Raw genomic sequence first — 27,309 nt, 5'->3', positions numbered from 1 at the left:
TTTTTGTATAAAAGGATAAATAGAGCATTTTATTAACACTTTTTGCAGCAACAAAAGTGACACAGTCCACATCTTTTTTCATTAAACACAGCAAAAGCTATGGTCACATTTTACATCACTTTGAGGCACAAAGCAAATTATTTTTTTCTTAAGGTCAAGGTATGATTTGCATTTAAAAAAAAACAAACAAAAAAAAACAAAAAAAGAAGAAGAAGAAGAAACAATCCTCAAGTTGTATATTGCGGTAGCAGGGTTTTCAATCACTAGCACAATACAATGAACAGACCAAGAATCCAGAATGGATTATTACATACAATAATAATCATTTGATTGAATTAAGAAATGGATCATAGTTGTCATTTTAGAGTATTAAGAAGTGGTCTGGTGTTGCTAACTTCAGTTTGGTTCAGTTTTGTTTAATCCCAACAACCCCAAATATATACAACAAGCTAAATGAAGGTTAATATATAGTCTAGAAGATTATGCACTTCAGAATGCATTGCACTTATTGCTTGGTACACTAATGTTGCAGTCACTGTTGAGTTATGCTAAAAAGACAAGCGTGATGCTTGTTGGCTTCTTTCAACCCAACACTGGTTATTTGCCACTTTGGTTTATTGTGAGTTCATATTCAGTGTCCATTAGTATTAGATTTAATTGAAAGACAAATACATTTTTTTTTATTTCAGGGATTTCTAAAATAGCAACATTTTCTATAGTTACAGTATCTTCAATAAACTTATATCTATGTATACAACTGTGGCACAATGTGTAAAAATATGAAAGCTATTAAGGGAAGAACAAGGGTTAAATTATTCTCTGTTTCTTCTATTGGCTTCAAAATATTCTGCAAAACAAATACATCTTTTTTCATAGGGGTACTTGCTCTAGTAAATTTCTCTTTGGAATTTTTAAAAGACTATATATTTTTCTAGGTTATATTTGTTTTTTTTTTCTTTCTCTAAAGACACAAGTACAAAGTTGGAATATACTGCAAAGAAAACAATAAAAAGCTTGGGTTTTGATAAAGGGATTTGACAGTCTGCATGAAAAGTCAGACCTAACATTATATATTGGTTTTTTTTATTGGTTCATAAATACAGGGAAGAGCAGGACAATACCTATAATTTCATAAGATTCTGTAAAGAATAGAAATAAGAATTTGTGCCCAAACATTCAGTATAAAACTCCTAGATAATTCCTTTATTCATCACAGAGTAGCCTGCAGCATGTAATCATGATAAACATACAGTATGCCCTATTTGTTCTTTAGGCTTGATACCATTACCACTAAAGGAACTGGATCAATCCTCTGTAAATGCCTAGGACTCAACCTTTCTTCTTTAAGAAAGCTCTTGTCTTAGACTTAACACACAATCCCTACATTGCACTGAGTAAACGTGTGTATTTAACACAATCTCTTTCAATACAGTGTAACAAATATATAAGTGCATTTTTAATGATCAAGTAATTTTGGCTTTCTAAAAAGAGCATTTGATGTGCCAACTTGGTTGCTTAGTTGTGCTTTAATCCTTAGTTATGAGTTTTAGCTCTTGTATACTGTAAGTATCTAATTGCCTCTATAATTTTGACCAGTAAACCCTTAAAACTCTAATGTTTATAGAACAAATATAACCTAATGAAAGTGATGACATGTCACAACTCATACAGATTGCACTTTAATGGATTTTTTTTTTTTTTACAGTAAGACCTTCCTCTTTGATATGTGTTTACATGTTTATACCACATTTTATTTCTGTGTGCAAACAATCACAATGTATTTAATCACAAACACTACAAAATATACCCAATATTTAGGTCTGTTATGAGTAATCTCCTTCCTTGTAGTTGTATGAGTCTTGTACTTCCTCTTGTACAAATTCCTCTTTTTTCTCCCAACCATTAGGCCAACCACCATTGACCTGGGTTGTAGCACCATAAGACTTGGTGGTACCATAATTTACATAATTCTGAGTAATGTCCCCTGTCTCTTCAGCAAGTTCATCTTCATGAATAAAGCCACATTTCTCCTCACTTGTCTGTTCAGGGTCTGCCCAGGGTTGTTTCTCTCCTGAAGCAAATATTCCATAGAAGACAACACCTCCATAGTGCACTAAAGCAGCAATGAGGAACACGTACTGCCACTCCTCACGTGTCTGTAAGGGAGAAACTTGCTAAATCAGACTGCTATATGGATTTCTCTACAAGGTTTAAATTGGGGATTGAGGCTGTAATAACCAGCACAGCTATAACCTTTAAGTGGCCAGTTTCCAATTATTTATAGCCATCTTTCTTTGAAAAAAAATCACTGTTCATTAGCCTGCAAAAGCATTGACCTGCTGAGCATATAGTGAAGCAAGATTCTGATTTCTAAGCTCCTGGATGCTATCCCCTGGAGGCCCCCAGACTCTAATACAGATATTCTGGCAAGTTATACAACAGAAAGGACTTCTTCAAAGCAGGGGTATAAAACTGGAAGAATTTCACACTGTACTGCCATTTACCTTGTTCTTTGTCATTGCTCCAACAATTATAGGGCAAACCATTCCAGACAAGGTCCCGACTCCATTAGAAATCCCCATTAAGATGCTAGCATACCTTGGGGCAATGTCTAAATGGTTGACATTGAATCCTGCAACACAAAGGGCAGCAAACATTCATACCAAAAGCAGGACATTACTTCAGTGCTGAAAAGTAGTGCTTGTCACTTGATGATTTTACTAGGACATATTTGGGCTGTTTAATTGCATTTCTTTTCCTCTAAAAGGCTTCTAATGGTTAAAGATCCTAGAGAGACACTCTGGGTTTTCATTTTTTTTTTTTGAAATTATATCATCAAGATACCAATGTGTTTTCTTCCCAAAGCTGCAGTTAAAAAAAAAAAAAATAATAAAAAATCCCAGTAGTGTCTGTGTGAAGTAGAGAACCTGGAAGATTTTTAGGCAAGGAGAAAGTTCTTAATTTTAGTGTCATTCATGATCATTTCATGTTGTAAATAAAATGCCATTTCTTCTTACAGCTTGTACTTTCCCTTCCTATTTGCCATATTTTTGTCATGCAAACCAGAAGTAGGGAGTTCCCATCTACTCTTAAGTGGTAAAATGGTGACTAAAAAGACAGTATAAATTTTTAATAACTTTTACAAATATTTCCTTGTTCTCTTGCATTTGCAGCAGCTTAATTCTGTTCAAACTTATGCAGTAACTATTGAAATAATCTTAGAAAAAAATAGATCCTTCCCTGAAGTAACAGAACTAATTGTCCTCAAAATAAGCTCATAGGTGAAAACAGAAAATAAGTCTCTTGGTACAGAAAGATAATAAAAGGGAAAAGGCAGTCAATAGGATGTGGATAACTGCTAGAGGTAATGCAATACACTTTTGAAGCTGTGCAAAAAAAGGCACCTGATACCTTGCAGAATACATTGGATTAAGAACAAATTTGATTAAGAGAGTTTAGATGTTTGGCACAAAAGAAAAGACTGTTTTAGACATAAGGAACCAGCATGGGGGAGGACAGTAAGATCACAGTGGGAAAAGAGGGGAAGGTCAGGTGACTCATAATTTGGGAAAGGCAAAGGGGTGATACATCAGCAGGAAAGGGGAAGAGCTGGATTTCAAATCAGAAAAATATTGCTAAGATTTAGGCCCCAAAGTGATAAATAATGCAACATTAACAAAGCATTAATTAGTATAAAGTGAAAAAAAAAATAGTAAAAGTTTAAATAAAGGTGTTTACATTTATCTATCATAGTATCACAGCAGTCCATTTGTGCTCTATGCTTAATTTCAAGAAAATGCTGTGAAAGAACTGAAAAGAAAGTCTAATGTGATGCAGTGAATATGGAAAATACTGAAATATCTGAGCAAAAATAACCTTATCCAAAAAAAGGTGGCACTGGTTTTACTTTCCTTTGTGTAAGGATCATAAATGTGTCCTTTGGAATTCTGGGGTTTGTTTAAATTGCTCTCAATGAATAAAAGCCAAACAAGCTGCTCTCTCTTGTAGACAGATAAAACAATTTACTAGGAACAGTATCACAATCTTACCAGATATGGCAAATCCACTAAAGCCTACGGCAAGGACTAAGAATGAAATGGCCACTCCTTTACTGTGAGAATATCCCACCACGAGAAGAAGAGTTGCTTCCATACCAAAACCTGGGGAAATAATCAGAGAGACTGGGCATCAGATTTAAATCCTCCTCAAACCTTGCCAGCCTTAGAGTATAGTAATACTTTATGGAACACAGAGGCAAAACACTTCCTCAGATTGGAACATGGTCAGGTATTTCTTTCATCCCTAAAATAAACATATTCTTGCTGTCTCAAGTAATCCTTATTTTATGCATGTATGCTAATTTATTGTTACTTCCTGACAATTTTAGGATGAAAAGAAATACTTGTGATTTGTTTATGTGTTTCCAGCCAGCCCTAATGGGCAATGTACACATAAGCTGCTTATCAATTTTGCATCCCTTATCACAGCCAGGGTTCAGCCCATGTGACTTTAACCTCTCAGAAATCAGATCTGTAATAACACAAAGTGTGGGCTTGCTTAGTATGGAGGGTGTTTAGATAAGGAGCTAAGGTTCAGTAAATAGTTAAAGGTAAATTTTGGAATAGGAACAACTGTGTTTACTTTTATTTAATTACCACAATATACAAAAAATGCACAGAATATTGCTGCATAAATACTTAAAACCATGCAGATTGTTCACTGCATACAGAACACCATATGGTCACTGAATCTGTACAAGAAGCTTTCTTATAAAACAGGAAGACTTACCCCCACAGTTCATTATTTTTCTCACATTAGTGGTTGAAAGAATCTGCCTGGTTCTTAAAAAGTCTGCAATTTGTCCCCCAATAGGAACAATAATTGTCATCACTAAGTGTGGAACAGCAGATAAGATACCCACCTGAAATAATAATTAGCATTAGCAGAGTACAGACCAAAAGAAAATATTGATTCTTCATTTTCTGCAGCATTCAGCAACTAATTAATTGATTCACTTAAAATTCAGGCTATGTGTTAAACCAAAAAATCTTAACTTGGTTTATTAAATGAAAAAAAACTGGTGATCCTAGATTGTCAATTTAGGAAGAATGGACAGTTTTTAACTGCGACACTTTTTGTTGGTTTGTTTGTTTCCTGATTTACAGACCCTCTGGCCTTTTTTTTTTTTTTTTTTTTTTTTTCTTTTCTTTTCTTTTTTTTTTTTCCAGAAAATTTATGATCAAGTGTGTTGAACGGAATTGCTACATTTCTGGTGATGATGTTTTGCATAGCATTGCCCAGCAAACCTAATGTGCCTAAGCAGATTCCCTTGTGGATCATCCTCATCCAGGCCATTTGCCTGTAATTGCTGACCATCCCCCAAGCTTCAAATTTCAGGTGGCTGAAAGATACGTTTGAGAAACCCTGTACATAGTGAAAGACAACATAGTAACTATTCAAAATTATCTCCCTGAAGGCATATTTTTACATACCTTGCTTATTTCAAATCCAAATACTTCCTCAAAGTAAGCAGGCTGACTAATAAGCAGCAAGTAAAATGTCCAGCTTCTACAGAAGTTTGCAACAATTATTGCATAGACTGGCATAGATGTAAAAAATTTTCTCCATGGAGTTTTATATTTCTGAAATATAGAACAGGGAATCCAGTCACTATTTTAGCCATTACCAACTCTCTTTCCTTTTCCAGTCTCTTTATATACATTTCAATAAGCTTTCACGTGCCTAGTTTTTTGTATCTGAATTCCAATTTAATGATCATAAGTTAAATTCATCCAAGTTTGGATGAACACGACTAAATTTGAAAACAAAAATCAAAAGAAATATAAAATGTTCAAAGGGAGAAACTCCATGGTCCTTCATTGTATCACAAAACTGCTGTACAAGTGCTGTTGTGTCAGTCACATAAACATATTAAATTCCAAATAATCTGGCTTTAAAAGACAATGTTGCAGTTTCTAAGGCAACAGTCAGATTTTAGGCTGTAAGTGCACTGTTTAACCCAGATTTCTTTTAAGCATTATTTTTGCATTTCATTATCAATCCCAGCATTCTGAAGGGGATTCTGAATTCTTTTCTCAAGCCTCAGCTGAAACTGCTGGGTCAGTATAGTTTTTGTTTGGTTTATTGTATTTTTAAAATGAATTGCATAATAAAAATAAATAAATAAAAAAGACAGATGGACAGAACTACAATCCTGCTGAGTCCCAGCACCTCTCCATGAGCCCAGGGTTCTGTCCATCTGGGTTGATCCAAATACAGGATCCAGACCCCAATGAGTGTTTGAAAATCACTTCAACAAGGTCTCAGGTTGAACTCAGGTTGATTTGAATACTGCTTCTTCTTCAAAGAAATCTATCCCCAGACAAATATGTGCAGTACTTTGTATACAGGTTAAACCACACATTAGTGAGAACTAGGGATTAAGTGTGATTTAATGGGAAGCCAAGCAGAAAAGGACCTGTATTCTCTTCCTGCAGAGCAATATCAGAAATCCATCAGCAGATTTCAGATCCCCCCACTCCCAAACAAGTTAAATAGTTTGAAACATGGTTTTCTGTCTTAAAAAACAGGGTGTTTGATTTTATTGTTATTTCTGCCTGTGGCTGTGTCTGTTTTTCTAATTACTCTCTCATAGGAAAGTGTATGAATAATATTCTTACTTCCATTGCACCTAGGAGGTTGGCACTCTCTCCAATGCTTTCTTCTATGTATCTCCTTTCTTCATCTGTGATTGTAGGATGCTTTGCAGGACTCTCATATGAAACCAAAAGCCAAAACATGTACCAGACTATACCAAAACTCCCTTTGGAATGGAAAGAAAGACTTTAAGAAGTGCACAGTAAAGAAGCAAGCAAGGATAAAAAATCTGTGAATAAGTATAACAAATTTAAATGGCATTTGTTGTTACTCCTTCTCTATTGAGTTACTTGAACAGCAAATCTGATTCTTAAAAAAATATTTATGCAAAATACATTTAGAATTGAAGCACAGTGAAGCTGCCTTTGTTTCATTTGCAGAATTATTTCACTGGAAGTGAATATTCACTGATATTTTAACATTCATTGCACTGCATTCTACAAGTTGAACATCTTCCATTTCATTTCACCACACTGTAAAAGAAGTTCCATTCTTCTTTAACCACTGTGGTTTGATTATTGCATTTATTTTTAGGTGCAAATACAAGACTGTGGCATGGTTTTCAACAGAGTAGTGCACTTCCTGAGTAGTTACATTTATGTAAGTTTTCTCCCTAATTCACATCAATTTTATGCTGCAGAATTATATCTTGGGACATTTCTATCAGTGTGAGTTCAGGTAGCACAACAAATGTGTATTAATTATGTAGGTTTTATATTATTAATTAATTATATAATTATATATATATAAAATAATTAATTATGTAGGTTTTCAGCTAAAAATCAGGACATCTTAAGGCAGAAACTCTAAACTTACATTTTGTTGTTTAAACGAAAGGGTGATACTACAGGAGCTGAGATTCTATAGATACATTTAGCACTTTCCACTACTTGTACTACAAGTGATGAAGGTTTCACCATGAACTTGTTTCTCTTCTTATTTAATAATGCTGCTTTCCTACTCTTTCCATTAAATTCTGTTTTTTCATTGTCCTTTTCTCTAAACTGTATTTTTAGCTTTGCAGACCTACTCTTTTTTTTCTCTTTTTTTCTTTTTTTTTTCTTTTTGGCCTCTTAAAAGTAGCTTTTACATTTTTAGAAAGGTTCCACTAAGGTCATACAGCATTTGGGTGAGATGAGGAAAAATCCATACCATACACATAGAACACAGAAGACCACCCAGTATATTGCACTAGAATCCCAGCTAAAGGCATTGCAATAACAGCTCCTGCATAGGAACCTATAAAACAAGACGTGGGGATGAAGAGGGAGAAAAATTCAGTCTCAGAATACTTTTACTTGACAAATGAAAGAAAGGCAGAAGTAGAAAGTTACTTACCACAAAAGGAAGTGGTTGCTAACCTACTTCTTTCTAATGGGGGGGCCCACTTGCTCCAAATACCATGGCAGGCAGGGTAGGTGACACCCTGGGGAATGGGTGTGCCACAAGTTAGCTAATGCTGATCAGTCACTCACTTCATTGTCTTTGCATGATGTTTTTTGGTTTTTTTTAAACTATTACAAACCAGAAGTTGACAATTCTTTTAATTTCTATAGTTGAGACTGAGCACAGCTGTAGAAAAACTTCAGTTTCAATTAAAGTTTAAATGGGTTTTGTGTATCACTCCAAATCATTAAAGAAGCCTTATGAAACAGACATAAGCCATATTTACTTCCTTTTACCCTCCCTCCCCTTTCCAGGAAAAAAAATTTAAAAGAATTAAAAAGATTGAATCTTAATGCACAAGTGCCAGAGTCAAAAGAAGGATGGAAACAAAGACTCTCTGGAGTCTTTCTAATGCTGGGCTCATTTCTCCAACCCTCAGTTTTGGTGGCCTTCTAATACCTTTTGATGTAACATTTAAAGTATCATTTAGGAAACTGAAATTACTGTTCTCTAAAACTACACAACAAGATCAAGAAGAACTTAAAAAATGTAATGTTAATAGAGGTTTTTCATTACCATTCTCTTTAATGAACTTTCTTGAGCACTTAAGGCAAATAATTGGCTGATATTTAGTTGGTTTGACATTAAAGGAGTTATTTTTAGGTGTCTCTTCGAAACCAGCCTTTAATGTTATGATAGGAAAACTATGAAGAAGTCATGGCATCTTGCAGTGTTGAAAATTTAGAAATTTTTCAATTAAATATACATTAATTTTTCATAAAATTTACTCTCAAAATTATTATGATGTATGCATAGTTATATAAAGTCACTTTTCTCTTAATTTGTTCTTTTTTTTTTCCTTGTAAGAAATAGAAAAAAATGAATAACTAATAATTCCAACCCCCTGCCATGGGCAGGGACACAATCCTCTAAGACCAGGTTGCTCCAAGCCCCATCCAACCTGGCCTTCAACACTTCCAGGGAGGGGGCATCCACAGCCTGTGCCAGTATCTCACCACCTTCATAGTGATAAGATACAGATCTCTATTTATATTTACATACTTAAGAACTTGATTGACAGATACTTAATTTTCAGGCACATTCAGCACCTTATTTGGAGTCTTTTTATACAATAAAATGCATGACTTTAAATCATTTCATGCAACAAAGAACCAGTGGTCACAGGCTTAAAAATCTGTCTTTCAGTAAAGAAACAAATGAACAAAATTAGAAGGCAGGATCAATTTTTTTCTCTCATAAATCATGGCAAATTTCTCATTCATGCCAACAAGAGCATGGTCAGGGCTTATGATAGAAGTATAATTCTTTTTTATAGATTTAATATCTGACTGGCAGCAAATAATTGTTGAGAATAGCACTAATATATACCCTCCACAGTACAGGATTTCAGTGAAACTTCAGTGTTAAATACATATCTCACTGGCTTCTCAGCAGGTGAAAACTTTGCTGTGTAATTTTACAGCAGAAGGAAAATCAAATAGCTGTAATTCATACATTGACACCCATTACACCAAAAAACATTAGTAAACTGAAAGCCATTTTTATCTTCCCCTGAAAAGTTACAATTGCTAATTAAAAGCTGTCAAACAACTATGACATTTACTGGTTATTTTATAATTTTTCCATACCTCTACAAGGCCCTGCAAGATCCTAACAAAGATGACACACCCATAGTGCACCCTGGCTGCAGATGGTATTAACATGTTGAGGGAAGATGTCAGCAGAATTGCAGCACCAAATACTCTGCAAAGGTGGAGGGGAAAAAAAAGAAACAAAAAATAACAACTTCAGTTTTGTTTAAATTTTGACTTATTTTTATTCCACATAAGCTCACATATCAACACAGAATTATTTAAATATGTTGTTTATGTAGGGAATATACCAACTGCTGGACTGGATTAAGGTCTGCTTCCATTCAGTATAAAAACCCATCTGATAAGACCCAGACCTACCAAGGACATGTACATCTCCTTAGCATCATTTCCTAAGGAAATTCATCTTATGCAGTCTCAGGTATAGATCTTACTTTCCCTATATAACCCTACTCTTTCCTTTAGTTAATTTTCACATCCAATTTCAGCCAAAGTTGATCAAATTTGCCATCCTCTTGAGAACCTGGATCCCCAGATGCTTTGCCAAAAACAGGTTGCCAGGTAAAAGAGAGATTCTTGCTAGTGCTTTAATTGTAAAAAAGTAGAACGAGGCATTCACAACTTCTAAAGCAGAAGAGAATCCACTTTTAAAAATGGCAAAGACACAGGGAGAATTTCAGCAGAGCTGGGATTTTCTTAGACAAAGACTTAATCAATCACAAAACACACTCCATAGAAAATAGAGAAGTCTTTCTCCTGTTTTTTGGCTCATCTTGAATCCCAAAAGCATCCAAGGAATTTCATCAAATAAGGCACATGACAAGGTCCAAATATGACCAAATATGAATTGATGATTCATTTTCATAACTCCACTGGGCTGACTGAATTAATTTCATACTTGCCCCTAGTAGGAGGAAGCATTTTCTCTGGCATTATAGATATTTTTTCCATGTTTGTTCATTCCTTTATAGAGGAAATAATCCTTTTTTCTTCCATTTCATTCCAGTAGATCTATGCGCAGGAATAAAGCCAATAACAATGACTGGCCACTTTTTTTTTTTTTTATACAAAACTCTGTAATGCTGAGATAAATCCTGGAGATGTCTTAACAGAAAACATCACGGTATCTGATGTGGAACTGATTTGACAGAAACCTTTAACCTTAGCCTGTGTTCTTCAGAAATTGGTACAGTGCCATAAGTTAGTGAGAAACAGACTGTGAGCTAAAGCAGCAGGAAGCAGTGCTAAGTTTCAAGATGAAAATTCTTCCCCAAGACATCTATGTTTCACATTCTCTATTTAGAATTACAGCCAGATACGAATCTTTAAATAGCAACCTGAGTATACTCCACTTTTGTTTGACAAATACTAAAGGGCAGAAGAAAAAAATCTTCTTGGTACCTTAAGGGAGCTTTGTTAAATAGCTCTAAATTTGGTCTTTTCATTGTGTTCCCTGTGATCTCCATCTCATGTTAAACAGGTTCTAGCTGACTCTGCAGCACATTTCTGGCTTTTTTGGCAGCCTGTTCAACTTATTTACTGGGACTGACTGGTGCACTGGCTGGGAGCATTCATTCCAATCCCACACCCTACTGCATTTTTTTATACACACATCTATTTGTCCTCTTGATATTCCAATATCACCTTGAACCACCAGGGTTCTGTGGGATACTCAGTATAAAGCTGTGTGTCCTGGTGTGAATTTCTCCAGTCACATTTCTGCACTGGATCCATTCTCAGCCCTGGCATTAGGAGGGAACTGAAATGCCCTGACATGCTTGTAGCAGTCCCCGGGGGGGGCTGGGGGGAAATTCCTTCCTGATCTGAAATCAGAACTATGTAGCTATGTAGAGAAGAAAATAACCATATACAGGAGAAAAAATAATAAAGAGAGTAGTAGTATGTCAAAGAGAGAAAAACAAAGGTAAATCTTCATCCTCATAAGTGATCAGAAACAGCACTGAAATAAAAGATAAGGTTTTGCTTATCTGATTCTTTTTCTAGACTCAGTAGACTGTCCCAAAAGGCAGACTCCAACATTGATCCTCAGTGTTTCACTGACATTGGCATCATATGAAGGTCATGAGCTGTGATTTGGTCCTCCCATAATACAAGTAGTAATAATAGCAGAATCATATTTGACTAACAGACATTTGGGATGGCAGCTGAGGAAGGAAATTACTCTGGCAGTTCAGGAAAAATCCTTAGAATGGAATGAGGTTGCAGAGGGAATTAATCTTTCTGAATTTCAAGCAAATTTGGCTCATTTTTACCTTTGGGGAAAACACTAAAAGGAAAGGAATGTATATTTTCTTCTCTGCATTTCTAATCTCTGCATCTGTACAGCCCCACATTTTACCTTTTCCGGGCAATTTGTATGATATGTGTGATTTGCATGGAAGTGGTTAGAGATATGGTTACTCAGCTGGAAGAAGTGCAAGCTCAAAAAAATGAGCTGGGAACAGTGTGAGCTGAGATGCATCTGCCAAATGCTCAGGGCCAGATGGGTGACACACTGGGTGACACATATGATATGGAAAAGTAAGGGATCCTGGTTGGAAGCATCCTTTTACCCCCATGACTGGGAGAGAAAATTCCTACAATGAGAGAACACTAAACTAACACTAAAATCCCTTTCATACATAGGGATAAAGAGCAGCATAGGGAGGAATCAGTTCCTCAGTTGACTGAATCTTTTGGATTTCTATTTGTGTTGGGGTTTAATACAATTTCAAAAGTTCACAATTATCTATGGCTCTTTATTCTCTCCAACTTTTTGAAAACAAAACTTTTATGGAAATAAATATGTCTCTTCTAAAACATAGGAAGTATCTTATAAAAAGTTTCTCCTTTAAAAAAAAAAGAAAAAAGGTAAGTCTGTGTGCTCAAAATGGTACTTTTTAATATTTATTTAAAGGATAAAATGTTGCAGGCTTATAGCTGTATCAATGAAAAATAAATGCCATTTCATTAACATCCAAACCAATTATATCATAATTTCATAGAAGACCTTTCTACAGAATAGGAAAGTTTGATTATTTTATTAGTTTTTCTAGGAAATCATGGGGTGTCTGTGTGTGAAAGCAATAAATGCCATCAAAATATTATAAGGTGGTCTACACTGACCTATGGAACCTATGGAAAATACAGTCCAGGTTCATTTCTAGGGCATCCAACCTCTGCCCTTGACAACTTTATTGTAATATTTATCACATTATAAAAATATTTTCATTAGCTGCAGTATTTATACTGACTGAAGATTGTAAAAAAAGATTAAACAACTTTGCTGCTCTTAGATGAGACTCCTCTGTTAGATAAGGCTGGAAACTAAATAGGAATGAAAACATGAGTTTTCCTTGCAAAGTGTTCCCAGCCAGGTCTAAAGATAAGATTGAAATTATGTCATTAAAAAAATGACATTTTTTAAAATTCAACTTAGCGAGCTGGTTATTACCAGTCCTTTTCCTTACAGAAAACACATATATACGTTGAGCAAAGACTTTATTTTATCAAATATATCTAAAAAATAAACTGGGTCATGGCTACCCTTTGATGTTATTTTTTGAATTGTTCCTGTTTGGTAAAGACCCAGTTCAGGATCAGCTCTGGGCAGATGAACATGTATCACATAAAGGGACTTTTTAGGCTGTTCTGGCAGCTCTAGATTTCTAAAATTCATTATCTTTTATTCTCACTCTGCCTATTATCATTCAATCTTGACACACCTCCTCTTGCAAAAGGCTAACAACACAACATAGGACTGATTAAATTTCTTTATGCAATCCAAAGAATTTATTGTCTGAGAGGAACTGCAAGGTTGAATGCTGGATTGAATGCTTAAATTTTTCATTAAAATATAATGTCTAGACAGAAAAAGGACAGGAGGTAGCTGGAATCCCTGAATACCTGCAACAGTTTTTCAAAATCCTTCCTTCTGCAAATGTTTCTAGCAATGACAATTTGTGATCACCCTTTTTAATTTATTTTTTCTCTGAGTTATGCAGTGACTGGAATATATAGAAAAATTAGGTGTTCAGTTGCCAGTTAACACTTCCCTCCTTACAAATTAAATCTCTACCCATATCAGGTGTGATGAGGGGTTTTGAAGACCTGGAAACAAACCATCAATATTCACTGTGCTTTGATCTGCCAGCTTTGAAGATAAATCCCAAAATATTCCCAAGTCCTTTCACAAAATAAGTCATACAAAAGCTGGATCAAGGACCAGAGTGGAATGACACGTGGAGACTAAGTCAATATGTACCAGTAACATACAGTTCCTTCAGCCTTCTGCCTACTCCAAATCCCATTAACTCCACTACCTCTTACAGGTCAAACCAAGATCCTAAATAGTTTTCAGGCTGCCCCTTCCCTTGCCTGTTCCAGACCTATTTTGGGTATGTCAGTGTGTATTTTGTGAAGAACTTGGGCACTTCTGGATGACAGCATCATTACCATTGATGCTGAATGCAGAAGAGTTCTGGGTCAGTACATTCTGATTGTTGCTTTTCCCAGCAAGTGCATTACCTCACCTGTCATAAGCAGAGCAGATTCTATCACAGAACTCACTGCCATTTGCCCTACTTATTTTGGAGGCCTTTGTATCTTTCTACTCCCTGTATCCAGCAGGTATCTTCTACCCATCTAGTAGACATCTTGTACCCATGCTATTTTATTTTAGCTGGTTTAATCTCTGTAGTTTACCCCAGCAGCAAGCTTATTTCTTTTGCACTGCTAAGCAATCCAGGCCCCCTTCACTTCATTTCCTTTATTCTTCATTCATTTGATCACCCTACCAACCATCTTTTCTTTTTGAATTCAGCTGGGGCATCTCTCAAGCCTGTGGTTTCATTTTACAACTCATTATATCCATCCACGTCTAGATAAAACTCTGACTCATTCTTTTTAGCTCATTAGCTTTGGGTTGGCTTGCTCTTTAACTATGTAATCCACCAGATCATGTTTCAAACCAAGACCATCTCTTTCAGACTGCCTTGCTGAGTTCCAGGGTTTAGGCTGTGATTTAACTGTCTCTGTTGATTTAGAGATATATAATACAGTTATTAAAGAAATCATCTGTGTTTTTTACTTGCAAATGTTTTGTGGAGCTCACTGGGAAGATAACTGCTATGTGTTGGACTCAAAAACTACATCTGTACTGCTTTGCAAAGTGTTTTCTGATATATGGGCCATGTGTTACAGCTGATTGGACCTGGACTTTTTAGAGTAAATGCAGATTCCTTTCCAGCAAAGTAACTGTGACATTACTGTTTTTATGCAACCAACCAAAACAGCATTTTCCTGCATGAAATCCAGTGTATATATTGTGTTAGGTGAAGTCACAAAGCAGGTAGGGGTGATTAAGGACACCTGTTGGAAAGAGTGCCTGGAATGAAACATGCCAGAAGCATATGTGGGTTTTCTTTCAGAAAGGATTATTTTTTTTTCCCCTCTTGAAAGGGAGTCTGATGATGAAATATCACACATGCAGTAGGGATTCATGAAGGTTCAGCACCTCATAGAGAACTAGGTACAGTTATTTGACACTATTGATAAATCTGGATAATACAATCCCATTAAATATTAAGATTTTTTTATCAACTTTGTCTGAAAGCATCTGGTGTAATTTTACATAAACTGAGTGACAAATTTCATACAAAGACTGATTTCAAAGGCTTTGGATCAATCGAGGGTGGAAGGCAAAAATATGCCCACATTTCAGATACAATCCTGCTTTTGTTAGTTATGTCTGAACAAGAAGAATAAAATTCTGAAATTTTTATATTGTCTGACATAACTCATAAATAAATGCAGTTCCCTGCATTTAGTATCTTGAGGATCATTGCCATTCCATATCCAAGTACTTCCATAGCTCATATTCATGGACTTCTACTGGTCAACTGAGAGTACTGCAGATGCCTCTGGATACCACAGAAAACAATATTTTAGGCTGTAATGTACTTGTTTGAGGTTTTCTTGGAAGCTATACATTTTTCAGCATTACTTATGGTTTACTTGCTTTCACTTTATGCAAATGTAATCAATGGTCTTACTGGCTTCTGAAAAGATTATTTTTCCTTGTTAATATATTGACAATTGCTTACTTTTTTTTTTTTTTCAGCTGCACATCAGTGGTTTCCTCCTGGACTTCAAACAGTGAGTTTACTCATTTACAATATTTATATTATTTGTGCTGATGTTTATTAAGTGTGCAGCCATTATGTCACCTGCTCATCACCTTTGGAACTTAAATAATCCTTAGAATATTTCTCTTCCTCTGGTTATCTTTACAGTTTGTAATCATGCTGATTACCCTTCCTGGGACAACTTCTATTTATCTTTATGTTTTCAAAATGGACTTAAGTGAAAATCAACCCTGTATAGAGAGACACTGTTTCTACAACAAACATATCAGGTGTTTATATCATCATTCTGACTTCTCTATGGTGTAGGTTAATTTCCTGATGACTTTGTTGACCCCTCTGCTGTAGAGATATTAATGTGAAATGCCCACCCTGACAGTTCATGGCTTCAGAAATGATAGACTGAATGTACTGGGGTTTTTCCTGAATCAGGCCTTCTATGAAATGACACAGAGCTAACAAAGCTGGGATTATGCCATGAGTATTAGAGTGGCTGATGAACTCAGCTGCCCAACAAAACAGAGAGAATAAATCTACCTTTAACATTAGACAAGAACACTTATTCCCAAGTGCCAATCTTAGGCTGTCCCTGCTTCATGCCAAAATTGCTTAAAATCAATCCTCTTTAATAATAGTCTGTGGCCAGAAGCTCTACTAGAGCAGCTTTATTTGGCTTTTTTTTTTTTTCTTTTTAATATAAAAAGTGATATACCAGGTTATTTTCATTCACATGTGTACCAGGGAGGAGGGGGATGTGTCTGTGTGCCCTTCATACCAAATCCTATTATAAGCCCTTCATGAAGCATTAATATGTAAAAGCCGACCTCCCGCCACCTAATCTGGTATAATAAGGCCTTGGATACATTATTAATTTTTGTCACACATCTGAGGCCCCTTCTATCAACCAAACCCCCATTCAAATCCCTTGTTGCATCATTAAATTGTGAAAACAGCTTCATCATTCATGACAGAAAAATGGAAGGGCCCTGAGCCATATGGCAGAGGGAGCAGTGGTACCAGCCACCCCTGGATCTTTCTCCAGTCCCCTTCTTGCAGAGCCTGGTGCTTAAAAGTCCCTGCAATGCAGAAGGGTGACAAAATCATCTTGAGGGTTTTGTGTGCAATGTTGGCAGATGAACCCAACACCAGTGCCTGGGAAGGGAGCCCAGTTTAATCTAGAAGATTTTGAACTGAACATGAAGGGGGGGGGGGTGGCAAGTACAACTTCAGGAGTTCTTTCTTAAAGTACAAGGTCAGTTTATATCTTTAGAAGGTGAGAATTTGGCTCCTGTCTAACCATCTAAAAAAACCCTGATCATGCTGTGAATTATACATTGTTTGCAAATTGTAAAAACATGTAATATTACCTGACAAAAGTGTGAATAATCTGTGTCTTTAAACCAAGAAAGTATAAAGATATAAAGTTCTAGGACTTTTTTGGACTTGTATTTATAAATCAATATTTTGCCTTAGATTTTTTTAAACTTGTAATTAAAGCTGAGTTAGGGAGAAATACTCTGATTACACTGACACACTAATGACACAGTTTCAGTGAATATCTTTGGGACTCTGAGATGAGATGCACTGCCAAACAGTTGTCTGAGATATCTTTCAGTTTATTCATGCAAATAATCCTATTGGATTTATTACTGGGAAGAAGGATTTAGACTTAATAACAAGCTGAATGGCACTTTAAAAACAAAGATTAATTTGAAGTGAAAGGTTGATCTATATCTTATCATTTGTGTTAGAATGCAACAATGATGAAGAGTTCAATATAGATGAGAAAGAATTGCACTAAAAAGAAATTTGGTGTAGTTATGTGGTGAGAATTCTAAATATGAATAGTGCCCCAAGTTGAACACTGTTTAACAAGTAATTTAAATATATATATCATTATCATCAAATTATAAGGTGATTTTAATTTTTTTTAAATTGTCATTCTGTTCTGTGCTGTGTATTTCTTTGTGTAAGAGAGTTCTAATATTTGAGTAGACAAAAATGAGCTAAAATGGTCACTCAGCTTTGTTTTCCAAAAGGTCTGATTATTGCAGGTCTATTTTTTTAAACACTATTGGGCACATAGAATCAGAAGCTGTCATTTCTATTTTAAGCATAGAACTGCAAACTTGGAAAGTAGATCCCTATCCTTTGTAAAGTTTTTTTTCATGGACTAAGTAGAAATGAGGTGAGGTTGGAGGGCTGTCAGCATTTCATATCCTTTCTGTTCTCATTCCATCATAATTATATAATGACAGCCCTGCTGGTAGGAGCCTCTGGAATGCTGATATTAAAACCTGGAGTTTTAAAGCATTCAAATGTAATTTACATGCTTCTAAATGGCATTAACTGCCATTGTGAGTAATGGCTCAGCTGGTTAATACTGTGCACACATGGGATTAGGACATCACACTAGAATTTTCATGTTTTCTTGTATTTTTCAAGGAATAACACTTTTAAACAGTGCAAAAGCAGCTCAGTTCTTGCCAACTGAAACCCCTGCTCACACTAATCATACCCCACTGTGACTTACTGAAAAACAGCATTGAATTCCCAACAATCTCAAAAAAGAAGTCCCACCTTTATTCAGTTTTGGGGGAGAAAGTTTTGCTGTTACTAATTGGAAATTACTACTAGTAGTACAAATATTTATTTATGTTGGAGATTTCAGAGCTCAGGGTTGCTAATTCTTGCCTGGCAGAAACCATATCAAAACCAGGGCAGAATAAAAAAGAATAATAAGAGTTTTAGGGTTTTAACTCAACTTGGAATTAATGCTTTGTGTGTGGAAAGGTTTTCTTAAAACCAGAGGAGGGTCATTTCTTTCATGTGTTATTATTTAGAGAAACCTTGAACTTATCTCAACCCAATCTCTATAACTGGTTGCTAGACTGAATCTTAACGTTAAGCAAACTCAGTGCCATACACTCAGCAGCTCCCTGTCAATAACAAATTAAGATCACAAAGCACACCCTAAGGTTCCTCCCAACTTCCTTCTTCTTAGTGTCTTTAATAATTCATGCTCTCTTTTCTATGTAAACATTAACTCCTCTCCTTCCAGGGAATGAATCCCTTGAAATCTCCCTTTTTCTTGAGCTCAAGACTGAGTTTCTCGCAGATCATTTTGAATATGATTTGAATATAATATATATATATATTTTTTTTTTTTATGTAAAACACATCTGATTCCTGTTTTTCTATATAAATTCAGACATGCTCTGAATGCAAAGGGAACCACAAAAGATATCAGTGAGGTTTGTAGAAAAACAAAACAAACAAGCAAAACAAAAACAGAAAACAACCCAAAAAAGCCTGAAACCCAAGCAAAACACTTATTTGGATGTCATTAACCACAGTGTGAAGGGAGCAGTTGTGGCTTTGTGTGAGACATGCAAATCAGCAGGGACTTCTGTAGTAGCTCATATTCTACTGGTGCTGTGGGTTTCTAGGCCTGCAAACTCACTTGTCTGACTTTTTCTCATGGAGCTTCTTGGAAAGGGTAGGGACATCAAAGCTTGCACCCCATTTTGGCTTCCTCTTCACCCTACACTCATCCTGTTCATTTTCAGTTGAATGTGTAGATATCAAAATCTGTGTCATTCAGGAACTTGTATTTTCACCTCCTCAATACTTCGTTATTCCAGCCACCACCTCTAACCACTCAGCACTGTATTCTCTGCCATTTTAATCTACAAACTAAATATAAATCACAACCACTACCCATATTTTTCTATCTGCAATTACTGTCGTGTATGTCTTAGCTAGTTCCTCAGTTAAATCTGTGGTTTACATAGTCATTTGCTTTGTGTTGGAGGAGTTTCAGAGGCTTCCACGGTAGTAATAACAAACCACTAATCTGTGAAAACTGCTGAGTTAAAATACACCCAGGTTCATAGATGGAAAGAGCCTCCATTTACTGCTGGAAATGTAAATGTCAAGAGGAGGAAAATTTGATTCGCTCACGCCAGGTTGTGTGTTTCTACTACTGAATTTCCTGGGAATGTCCCTACCATTGTCTGGCAAATGTTTGTAGCTGCAACACTTTAAATCTGGTTAACTTCAATTGATCCTGAGGAGTTACAGACTGTGTAAAGAGCAAAAATTCTCGAAGAAGAATAGAAAAAGAGCCCTTTAATTGGCTGTTAATTGTTATTTGAAATACCCTTTTACATTTCTCAACCATCAGCAGAAAGATTGCACTTGTAAACAGGCAGGCAATGGATACCTCAGTTTAATAAATGTATTTTGTTTCATTTGCTTTAAAACGAGGGCTACTACGGTTATCTCAGTTACAGAACGGCTCTCCGTTAGTAAATACTAATTATTTGTAATACAGGTATCTTTCTTAAAGGTATTTACCTTGGAGAGAGCATTTTTTGCCGTATCTCCCCTTCCACCTCCCCTTTTCTCAACCAAACACTCTCCAGGCAAAGCGTCCCTGCCTGCCCAGCCCTACCTTTGATGCTGCAGGCTCCTGAGAAGAGTTAAAGGGATACATTGCTGATTTTAGTATCCATTTGCACTTAGTTCATTATTCTTTTGAAGAGTGGCACTAGGACCTTGGCTACTTCCGCGGGAGATGAGCCCATGGCACTAAGCGTGAATGTGAAAGCCTCATGTGTCTTGAATACTCAGCGGATCTAATTAACAGGTAGAATCGCACCCTGGGTGCTTGAGAAATCGCCAGACACCATAGAAACGAGTCCTTAAGTCCCTGCACCATCTGCACTTTCTTTTCATCGTTGAAGTCTCGTTGAAAAACGTGTTTTTCTATCAATCCAAATTAATCTGTGCTTTAATGGAAAATTCCTGCTGATGCTTTTCCTTTTCATTAAAACAAAAATCATAAAACTATTTCGTTCAGTCACGAAAAAAAAAAATAAATAAACAAGCTTTGATGTAATAATGAACCTCCGAATTTACCTCTGAAAAGGGTTGTTTGAATATCACTGCCACAACCTCCTTAAATGACTCATTAAAGGAAAAAGAAACCAACCCGAGATGTCCCCCGCAAAACCAGTAGGGAGTCGAAAGCCCAGTGATCAAGGCACCATCATGCCCGCCTTCCCACATCTCATGTAAGTGTTTTTTCCACGTTTGACGCTCCTGTCTTTGCACTGGGGCCGGGTTTCCTCCGCGGGCCCGCCCGTCCTGCCCTGCCCCGGGTACCCGGAGTGGAGGGGGGGAACCGTGGCTTCAGCTCCCCCCAACCATCACCCCCAGTTCCTCTCCACCGCCTTATAGAGGACCCTGGGGCTATTTGGGCTGTAGTTACCTGTTAGCTGCCAGCCGGGAGGAGATATACCCGCCGGGGATCTGGGTGATTATGTACCCCCAGAAAAAAGAGCCGTGGATCATGCCGACTGTTTCAGGATCCCAATTAAACTTCGCTTTCTTCCAACGCAAAGGATCGAGAGAGAAGCAGAGAAAGAAAAAGAGGAAAGCTGTAATCGTGCCAGTATAAAGCATTCACCCCCAGTAACTTCATACTGGGCAGTAGAAGGGGGGGGGACTGGGGTTCTAACGCCGGCGCGGTGGCACTTGGCGGCCGGAGCACAGGGACAAGGACACGGAGCTCCGGAGCTTCTCGCTCTCCCTCAGCCCACCACAGCTGCCCGACAGATAAATAAGCAGCAAAACAAAATTCGATAACAGCAATAAAATATCACTGGCCGTGCCTCTGGGGAGCCCGCTCGGCCGGGCTGGGGGCTGAGGGGTCGGGCCGGGGCAGCTCAGCTCCGGGGAGCTCCAGGGGGGCTTCAGGACCCCCAGGCTGCTGGTGCAGTGCCTCGGGGCCGGCTCTCCAGGGCTGGCAACCCTGCTCGAAAGTGTCTCCAGCCCTCCCTGCCCGCACGGCAGGAGCTCTAAGTGTCTACATTTTACCTATGCAGGGAGTAAACTGTAGGTTTGTTTCCGATTTTGTGTATTTTACACTCATCTGTGTTTAGCATTCACTTCTTTCTCACTGCGCTATAAGCCGCGTTAAAACGGGCCTAATAATTTAGCGCCTGTTACCAGTGTAAATTCTTTCATCTGGTGTTTTCGAACATTCTTGCACAACCTCCCCGTCCTCCTTACAGCGCGGTGCATCCGCTGATATTTTATTCGACGCCCTCCTTCCCCGATCCCCTACATTTATTTTACGAGATATCGGTGGGTTTCAAGATCGTGCGCAAAAGGAGAAAAATTCTCCCCACAAATTAATACCGCCAAACGGTTTTAGGATCGGAACAGGAAAAATCTGAATAATCGGTAGAATTTTTTTTTTCTCCTTCAATAACGGGGTTTCCGTGCTACAAAGGGTGGTGGCAGGGCTGGGCAGTGGGAGGGGGCTGCTCGCCCTGTACCGGGAAGCATCACGGGCTGGAGCAGGGGGGAAACGCTGCGAAACCGTCCGAGCCCGTCTTGCCTTAGCTGAAGGTGCTTGTTACGGGAGCTGTACTGGGAGGACACGGGATTTATGAGGGAAAGGCTCCCACCTCTTTAATAATTTTTCCTCCTCGGTGTATGGTGCTGTTATTGACCATATCCACGATGGCCACTCCCAAATTACAGCGGATCCCGAAGGAAATGCAGAATCCCAGTCCACTCATGATGGCAATGATGTATCTCCGGGGCAGCCCGAAGCAGGTACAGTCGCAGAGCGGGGCTTTCTTCTCGTGCACTTCCATGGGCTTCCCATCTTCTGTCAGCTCGATGGTGTCCCCGGGCTTCTGCCTCTTCTCTAGGACTCTGCCCGACACAAGTACAGAAAGTCAAGCCCCGGCAGCCTGAGAACACAGAGCTACTTCGGGTAGCCGAAGGCTTAAATTCTCACTCCCCCCGCCCCTTTGGCTCGATTTGGAATGATTTGAGGATTCATTCCTTGTTTTCCATTCACCTTCAACTGTTCTTTAGCAATGACCTGTGGGAGTCAGGATTAGTCATCCCCAGCTCCCCCCCGCCACCCCGCCGCAGAAGCCCAGGGAGGAGCTCTAGCTGAGAATTGCTCATCTATCATTAAAGACTTCTGCTGAAATATGTAGGATGCATTAAGAAGACATCCTCTGTAACCACTGCAGAGGCGCCATGTTGGGTAGCTCAAGATGCATAGGATGGAAACTGAAACAGTCTTTTGGAGAAGGTTTTATTCCCTCCTCGCTGTATTAGGTACACCAAGAGGGATGATCTTGGTGCGCATCTCGCTTCTGGTATGAGAACAAAAGAAATGTTAATAGAAAGGGAGGTGGGGCGGTATTGCTACTTATTTTAGGTTTGCAAAATGGCTGTCGCATGCAGTGGAAGAAAACATGACCGTCTGTAGAACTGGCAGCTCCGGAGAAGTCTTTCCACAAGATCGCATCTGCTCAGCTGCACGGTGGGAAAGTGTGATCGCTTAGCACATTTTTAACGTTCCCAGATAGGCTTTAAAGCTCGATCTCGATTGCCCCACTACCTTGTTTTTACGTGAGAATCCCATCTCCTAGAAAACAATGTGCAGGTATCTGAAAGGGAATGGTTATTTGCAGCTATGTAGAATTAACAGAAAAATACTGAGACACAAACACACACCCCTGATGCACGAAAAGTAACTTAGAAGATTTCGACTTTTTGGTTTGGTTTGGGTTTTTTCGTGGTGGGTTTTTTTTTTGTGTGTGTGTTTATTTTGTCTGTTTGGTTGGTTTGTTAATTGGTTGTTGTTCTTCCCCTGGAAAACCTTTTAAAACCCCGTGTCGGTGGTAAGGAAGATCGAGTTTATCGAACAAGTGTCCCATGCTGAATCTCTTGGTATTTTTAGTCACTGAGATATTTAAAAGACAAAAAACCTGCTTCCATACTACCTCCGTCGTCTTGAGGAGCGAATATGCGACCATTTCCAGGCACTCTGGACTCTCCTACCTCTGCCCTCATCTCTGCTCTAGGGGTGTTTCTCAAGTCAGAAATTCTCCCCGGAGGAGCATCTCTTTGAGGTTAACTCATCCGACTAATGGGGCAACAGCAATCAGAAGATTAAGGCTGAAAAGTTTTTCCGTTTTTCGGAAAAAAATACCGTTATTTTCTCCAATTCTCTCTTCTCAGATGAAATCCTCCCGATTTTTCATTGCTAGGAAAATTATATCCGCGTTTAAAGACCTCAGCATTGCGAAATATCTTAAAGCTGTAACTAAAATATAGCACCATGTTTCTATATTCGAAATTCGTTTGTGGAAATAAAAAAAATATGTAGAAGTCTCTTCTCCCTGAATTATCTTCTTATCTTCAGGAAGCCACTGACGTGGAAGGAACGGGAAAGCTATTTTAATACTAAGAATCGAAAATAAATTAATTCAGTCCTGTTCCTTGAAAAAAATCGCGGATTTTTTAATATAGGGGATAATTCAGACCGGATTTTGCTTGAAAATACAAACACCATTTCTCAATTATTCTTTGTCTGACTACATAAGAAGCAGTAGTCGTGATCGTTTTATTTATCTCTTGTAGAGATTTATAGGGAGAAAGAGAGGTTTGGGGCTTTTATCCTTATTTATTTTCCAGCATTTTCTCTGGATTATTAGTATTTCTTTTTCTCGCAATTGAACATGACTTGACTATGACCAAAAACTGTAGGATATTCACTGCGTTGTTGATAGTTTATGGTTTTGCTTTGGGATTTTCAAAGTTGTACTTTTCCTACAAAATTGGAAAGCTTAATTATGTCTTTATGACTTCACTGATATGTCCCCATCCCTGAAAATGGCAGCAGAAGTTGTGACTCATGCTGTGGAACAGCTTTGTGACTGTGCCCAACACTGCCGCATAGGTATGGAAAATAGACTTTTACGTGACCTACCCTGGGCAGCTAAAACCGCAGTTACCCTTAAACTGTAATTCGGAAAAAAACAAACCAAAACCAAAACCAACCAAACAAAAAACCCCCCCCAAAGACCCCAAACAAAACCAACCACACTGAATCAAAAGAAATTTTAGGGTAGTTGCCAGCAGAAAATCGAAAATACATTGGAAATTCACAGGCGTCCTGGGGGTCACTAAAGTCTCCAGACTGGCCAGAGCACGACGCGTCAACTTTAGGGCATTCACTTTTTAGGTACGCGAGAATTTGTCTTGTTAATCTGTGTGTACAGGGCTTGAAGAGGGTAGAAATGTTGTGTACACACAGGAACACACTGTTGAGTGATGCTTTTGAGTTTAGCAGTTGCAGTTGTGTGTTACTTATAAGTGGATGCTCCTCAATGCAGGCAGATAAATAATTAAACACATCCCTCTGTACGTTTCAGCTTCAGGAGAAAAAAAAAAAATCATTCGGATATCAATTATTTATATATCACCATATTTATCTTCCTTCCAAATTACACAAGGGACAAGACTAATCAAAACCAGGAAAGATTATTATAGTTATTATTGTTATTATTATTATTAGTGTTATTATTAATGATTGGTAAAGGCAAAGGGGAAAATCCTGTGACTGCATTGCAAAATTAACACAGAACAAAAATGCAGGAAGCTGCTATCTCCTGATTATGATTTCAAGATGGGATCCTGTTGTTGTGGGAGAAAGATGGGGTAATCTTTCGCGACACATTGACTGACACCATCCACGAATCAGATAGAGAAGTTACGGAGGTGCCATATTGAGAAGCTTCAGCACTAGTTTCCAGGATCTAGATTATATCAGCAGTATCTCAACAGCTCCCAGCCCCTCCACCACCAGCCCCCCCAAAGCATTCGACCTCCTTCAGCAGCCTGCGGTTAAGAAAACCTTCATATTATTTCTAGGAAGTAGGGTACTATAAGAGAAAGCAGCCTTACCTGTAGAGTTGACCAAGCGATTTTCCAGCCAAATTCTTCAATCCCTCCTTACCGGGGGTCAAAATCCTTTGTTTTACCGACTCCATTCCTGCAGGGGTGCTCGTTGGATTCTGTTTTGCTCTGGATAGGGCACTGCTACGAGCAACGATGGTTCATAGTGCTTTAATCTCTTAACTTTTCCGCCCCCATTGAATGGCTATCAGTGCACCTCCGAGTAAAGGCAGAGTGAGCGAAAGCGTGCGCGCCTGTGTGTGTGAGAGAGAGAGGGAGAGACGGCGTGCGGAGCCGGGAGGGGGGGGTGGGGGGAAGAGGGCGAGGGCGAGGGAGCGCGCCTGTGTGCGGCAGTGAGCGGGGACTCTGAGAACGCTGCAGGCAGCCCCCGGGTTTCCCGGCAGCGCGGAGTTGCCAGGCACGGTCAGAAAGTCTTTTCGGCCTTGCAGGGTTCAGTGGTGGCGGGAGGAGGAGGCAGTGCCATGCCCGGCTGGGAGGGGACGGAGATCCCCGCTTTGGGGGAGCGTTTCAAAGCGATCTCGGGTTGACGCTGGCGGTGTCCCCGGCTGTAGATCTGGAGGGGGGAGGGGTGCGATTCGCCGCCCTTGGCAGACAATCGCGAAGTACCCCGCGCCCTGGAGGCTGGCTAAATCCCTGGGAAGGCGAGTAGCCCTGGCGCATCCGTGCTGCCCCACCCTATCTCCCCTCCAGCGCTGCTTTTAGCGCGGTCGCGCAAGTCGCGCCCAAAGGCGGAGGCGAGCGGCAGCCTTAGGGAGCCTCGCCCGTTCAGCACCGCGGACAGCGCCGCTCCCGTTCAGCACCGCGGACAGCGCCGCTCCCCTTCCGCCACCTTTCCGCACCGCGCCGCGCAAGAGGGGTCACGGGGGGACCCGTGGTCGCCCCCTTATTCGGGGCTACTTCGAGGCCGGGAGTAGCACCGCACCGCACCGCGGGGCTTGCCGCACGTCGGGGAGTGTCGCTGATCCGCTTGTACTGCCCGTGGGGAGAAAGGACGTGGCCCTGGCGCCTCTCTCCTGGGGAAGCAGGGCATTAACTGCAATTAACTGCAAATTACACCGCTCTTGCTGTAAATAGATAACATCTATTCTGAAGGTATATTTATCTCTCTATCCAACTCTGCTCCCACAGTTCATCTTATGTCAAATCAAGCGATCGTTAATGGCTGCTTTCTTTTGAGCATCGAATATTTTCCATCTCTTTTGTGTCCTCTGCTTTCCTGCCTCTGAGTAGGCCAACATAAAATTTATGGTATATACAGCACTGGAATGAGCTGGATTCATTTTGAAGAGAATTCTTTTTCTTTCCAGAACCTAGAGGCAATTTTCTGACTTTAATCACTTTGACACAAACTTAAGATGAGAAACGTATTTGTTTATAAATCATAACCATTGCATTTCTCTTTGGCTTCATATTAATCTTAAAGTTCCCGTAGGTTTGCCAATAAAATAAATAATAAATGCATGACTTTCCCTCTAAACAAATCCTTCTAAATTTATTAAGCTCCTTCACCTACCTAGTTGGTGACAAAATGCAAACAGTGTATTTTAAAAGTATAATTCCCTGATGAAAATGTGTTGTAGCTGCAATATCCTAAAAGCAACTGCTCTCTGGTTTTATAAACATATTTTTTTCTGATGTTGCCCTCTGGTGGAGGGTGAATGAAGCTTTACAGCAGCAAAGTATGTTTATACAAGACCAATTATTTCAGTACT

The 27,309-nt window shown here is 38.7% G+C and overlaps 1 protein-coding gene across 1 annotated transcript; it reads right to left on the bottom strand.

Annotated features, from left to right (window-relative positions):
• SLC17A6 (solute carrier family 17 member 6) lies at nucleotides 1-27,309 on the bottom strand. The gene is made up of 12 exons (XM_071761945.1): nucleotides 25,586-27,309; nucleotides 22,279-22,531; nucleotides 21,075-21,193; nucleotides 9,693-9,807; nucleotides 7,996-8,083; nucleotides 7,810-7,896; nucleotides 6,681-6,823; nucleotides 5,493-5,642; nucleotides 4,789-4,921; nucleotides 4,050-4,160; nucleotides 2,505-2,632; nucleotides 1-2,156 (listed from the first exon to the last, which is right to left on the bottom strand). Exons 1-12 carry the CDS (start codon nucleotides 25,669-25,671, stop codon nucleotides 1,824-1,826), a joined length of 1,746 nt encoding a protein of 581 aa, XP_071618046.1. The 5' UTR covers nucleotides 25,672-27,309; the 3' UTR covers nucleotides 1-1,823.

This window comes from Heliangelus exortis, chromosome 18, assembly GCF_036169615.1.
Source record: "Heliangelus exortis chromosome 18, bHelExo1.hap1, whole genome shotgun sequence".
Taxonomy (NCBI): domain Eukaryota; kingdom Metazoa; phylum Chordata; class Aves; order Apodiformes; family Trochilidae; genus Heliangelus; species Heliangelus exortis.
Note: the sequence above shows the minus strand (reverse complement) of the source record. Positions and strands in the feature narration are given on the sequence as shown.

Excerpts from the sequence above, each read along its gene's own strand:
- SLC17A6 (XM_071761945.1), bottom strand. The coding sequence starts at position 25,671 with ATGGAGTCGGTAAAACAAAGGATTTTGACCCCCGGTAAGGAGGGATTG. Across the intron at positions 4,161-4,788 it reads AAAAATAATGAACTGTGGGG|GTTTTGGTATGGAAGCAACT; the intron begins GTAAGTCTTCCT and ends TTATTTCCCCAG. Across the intron at positions 2,157-2,504 it reads GAGCAATGACAAAGAACAAG|ACACGTGAGGAGTGGCAGTA; the intron begins GTAAATGGCAGT and ends TCTCCCTTACAG.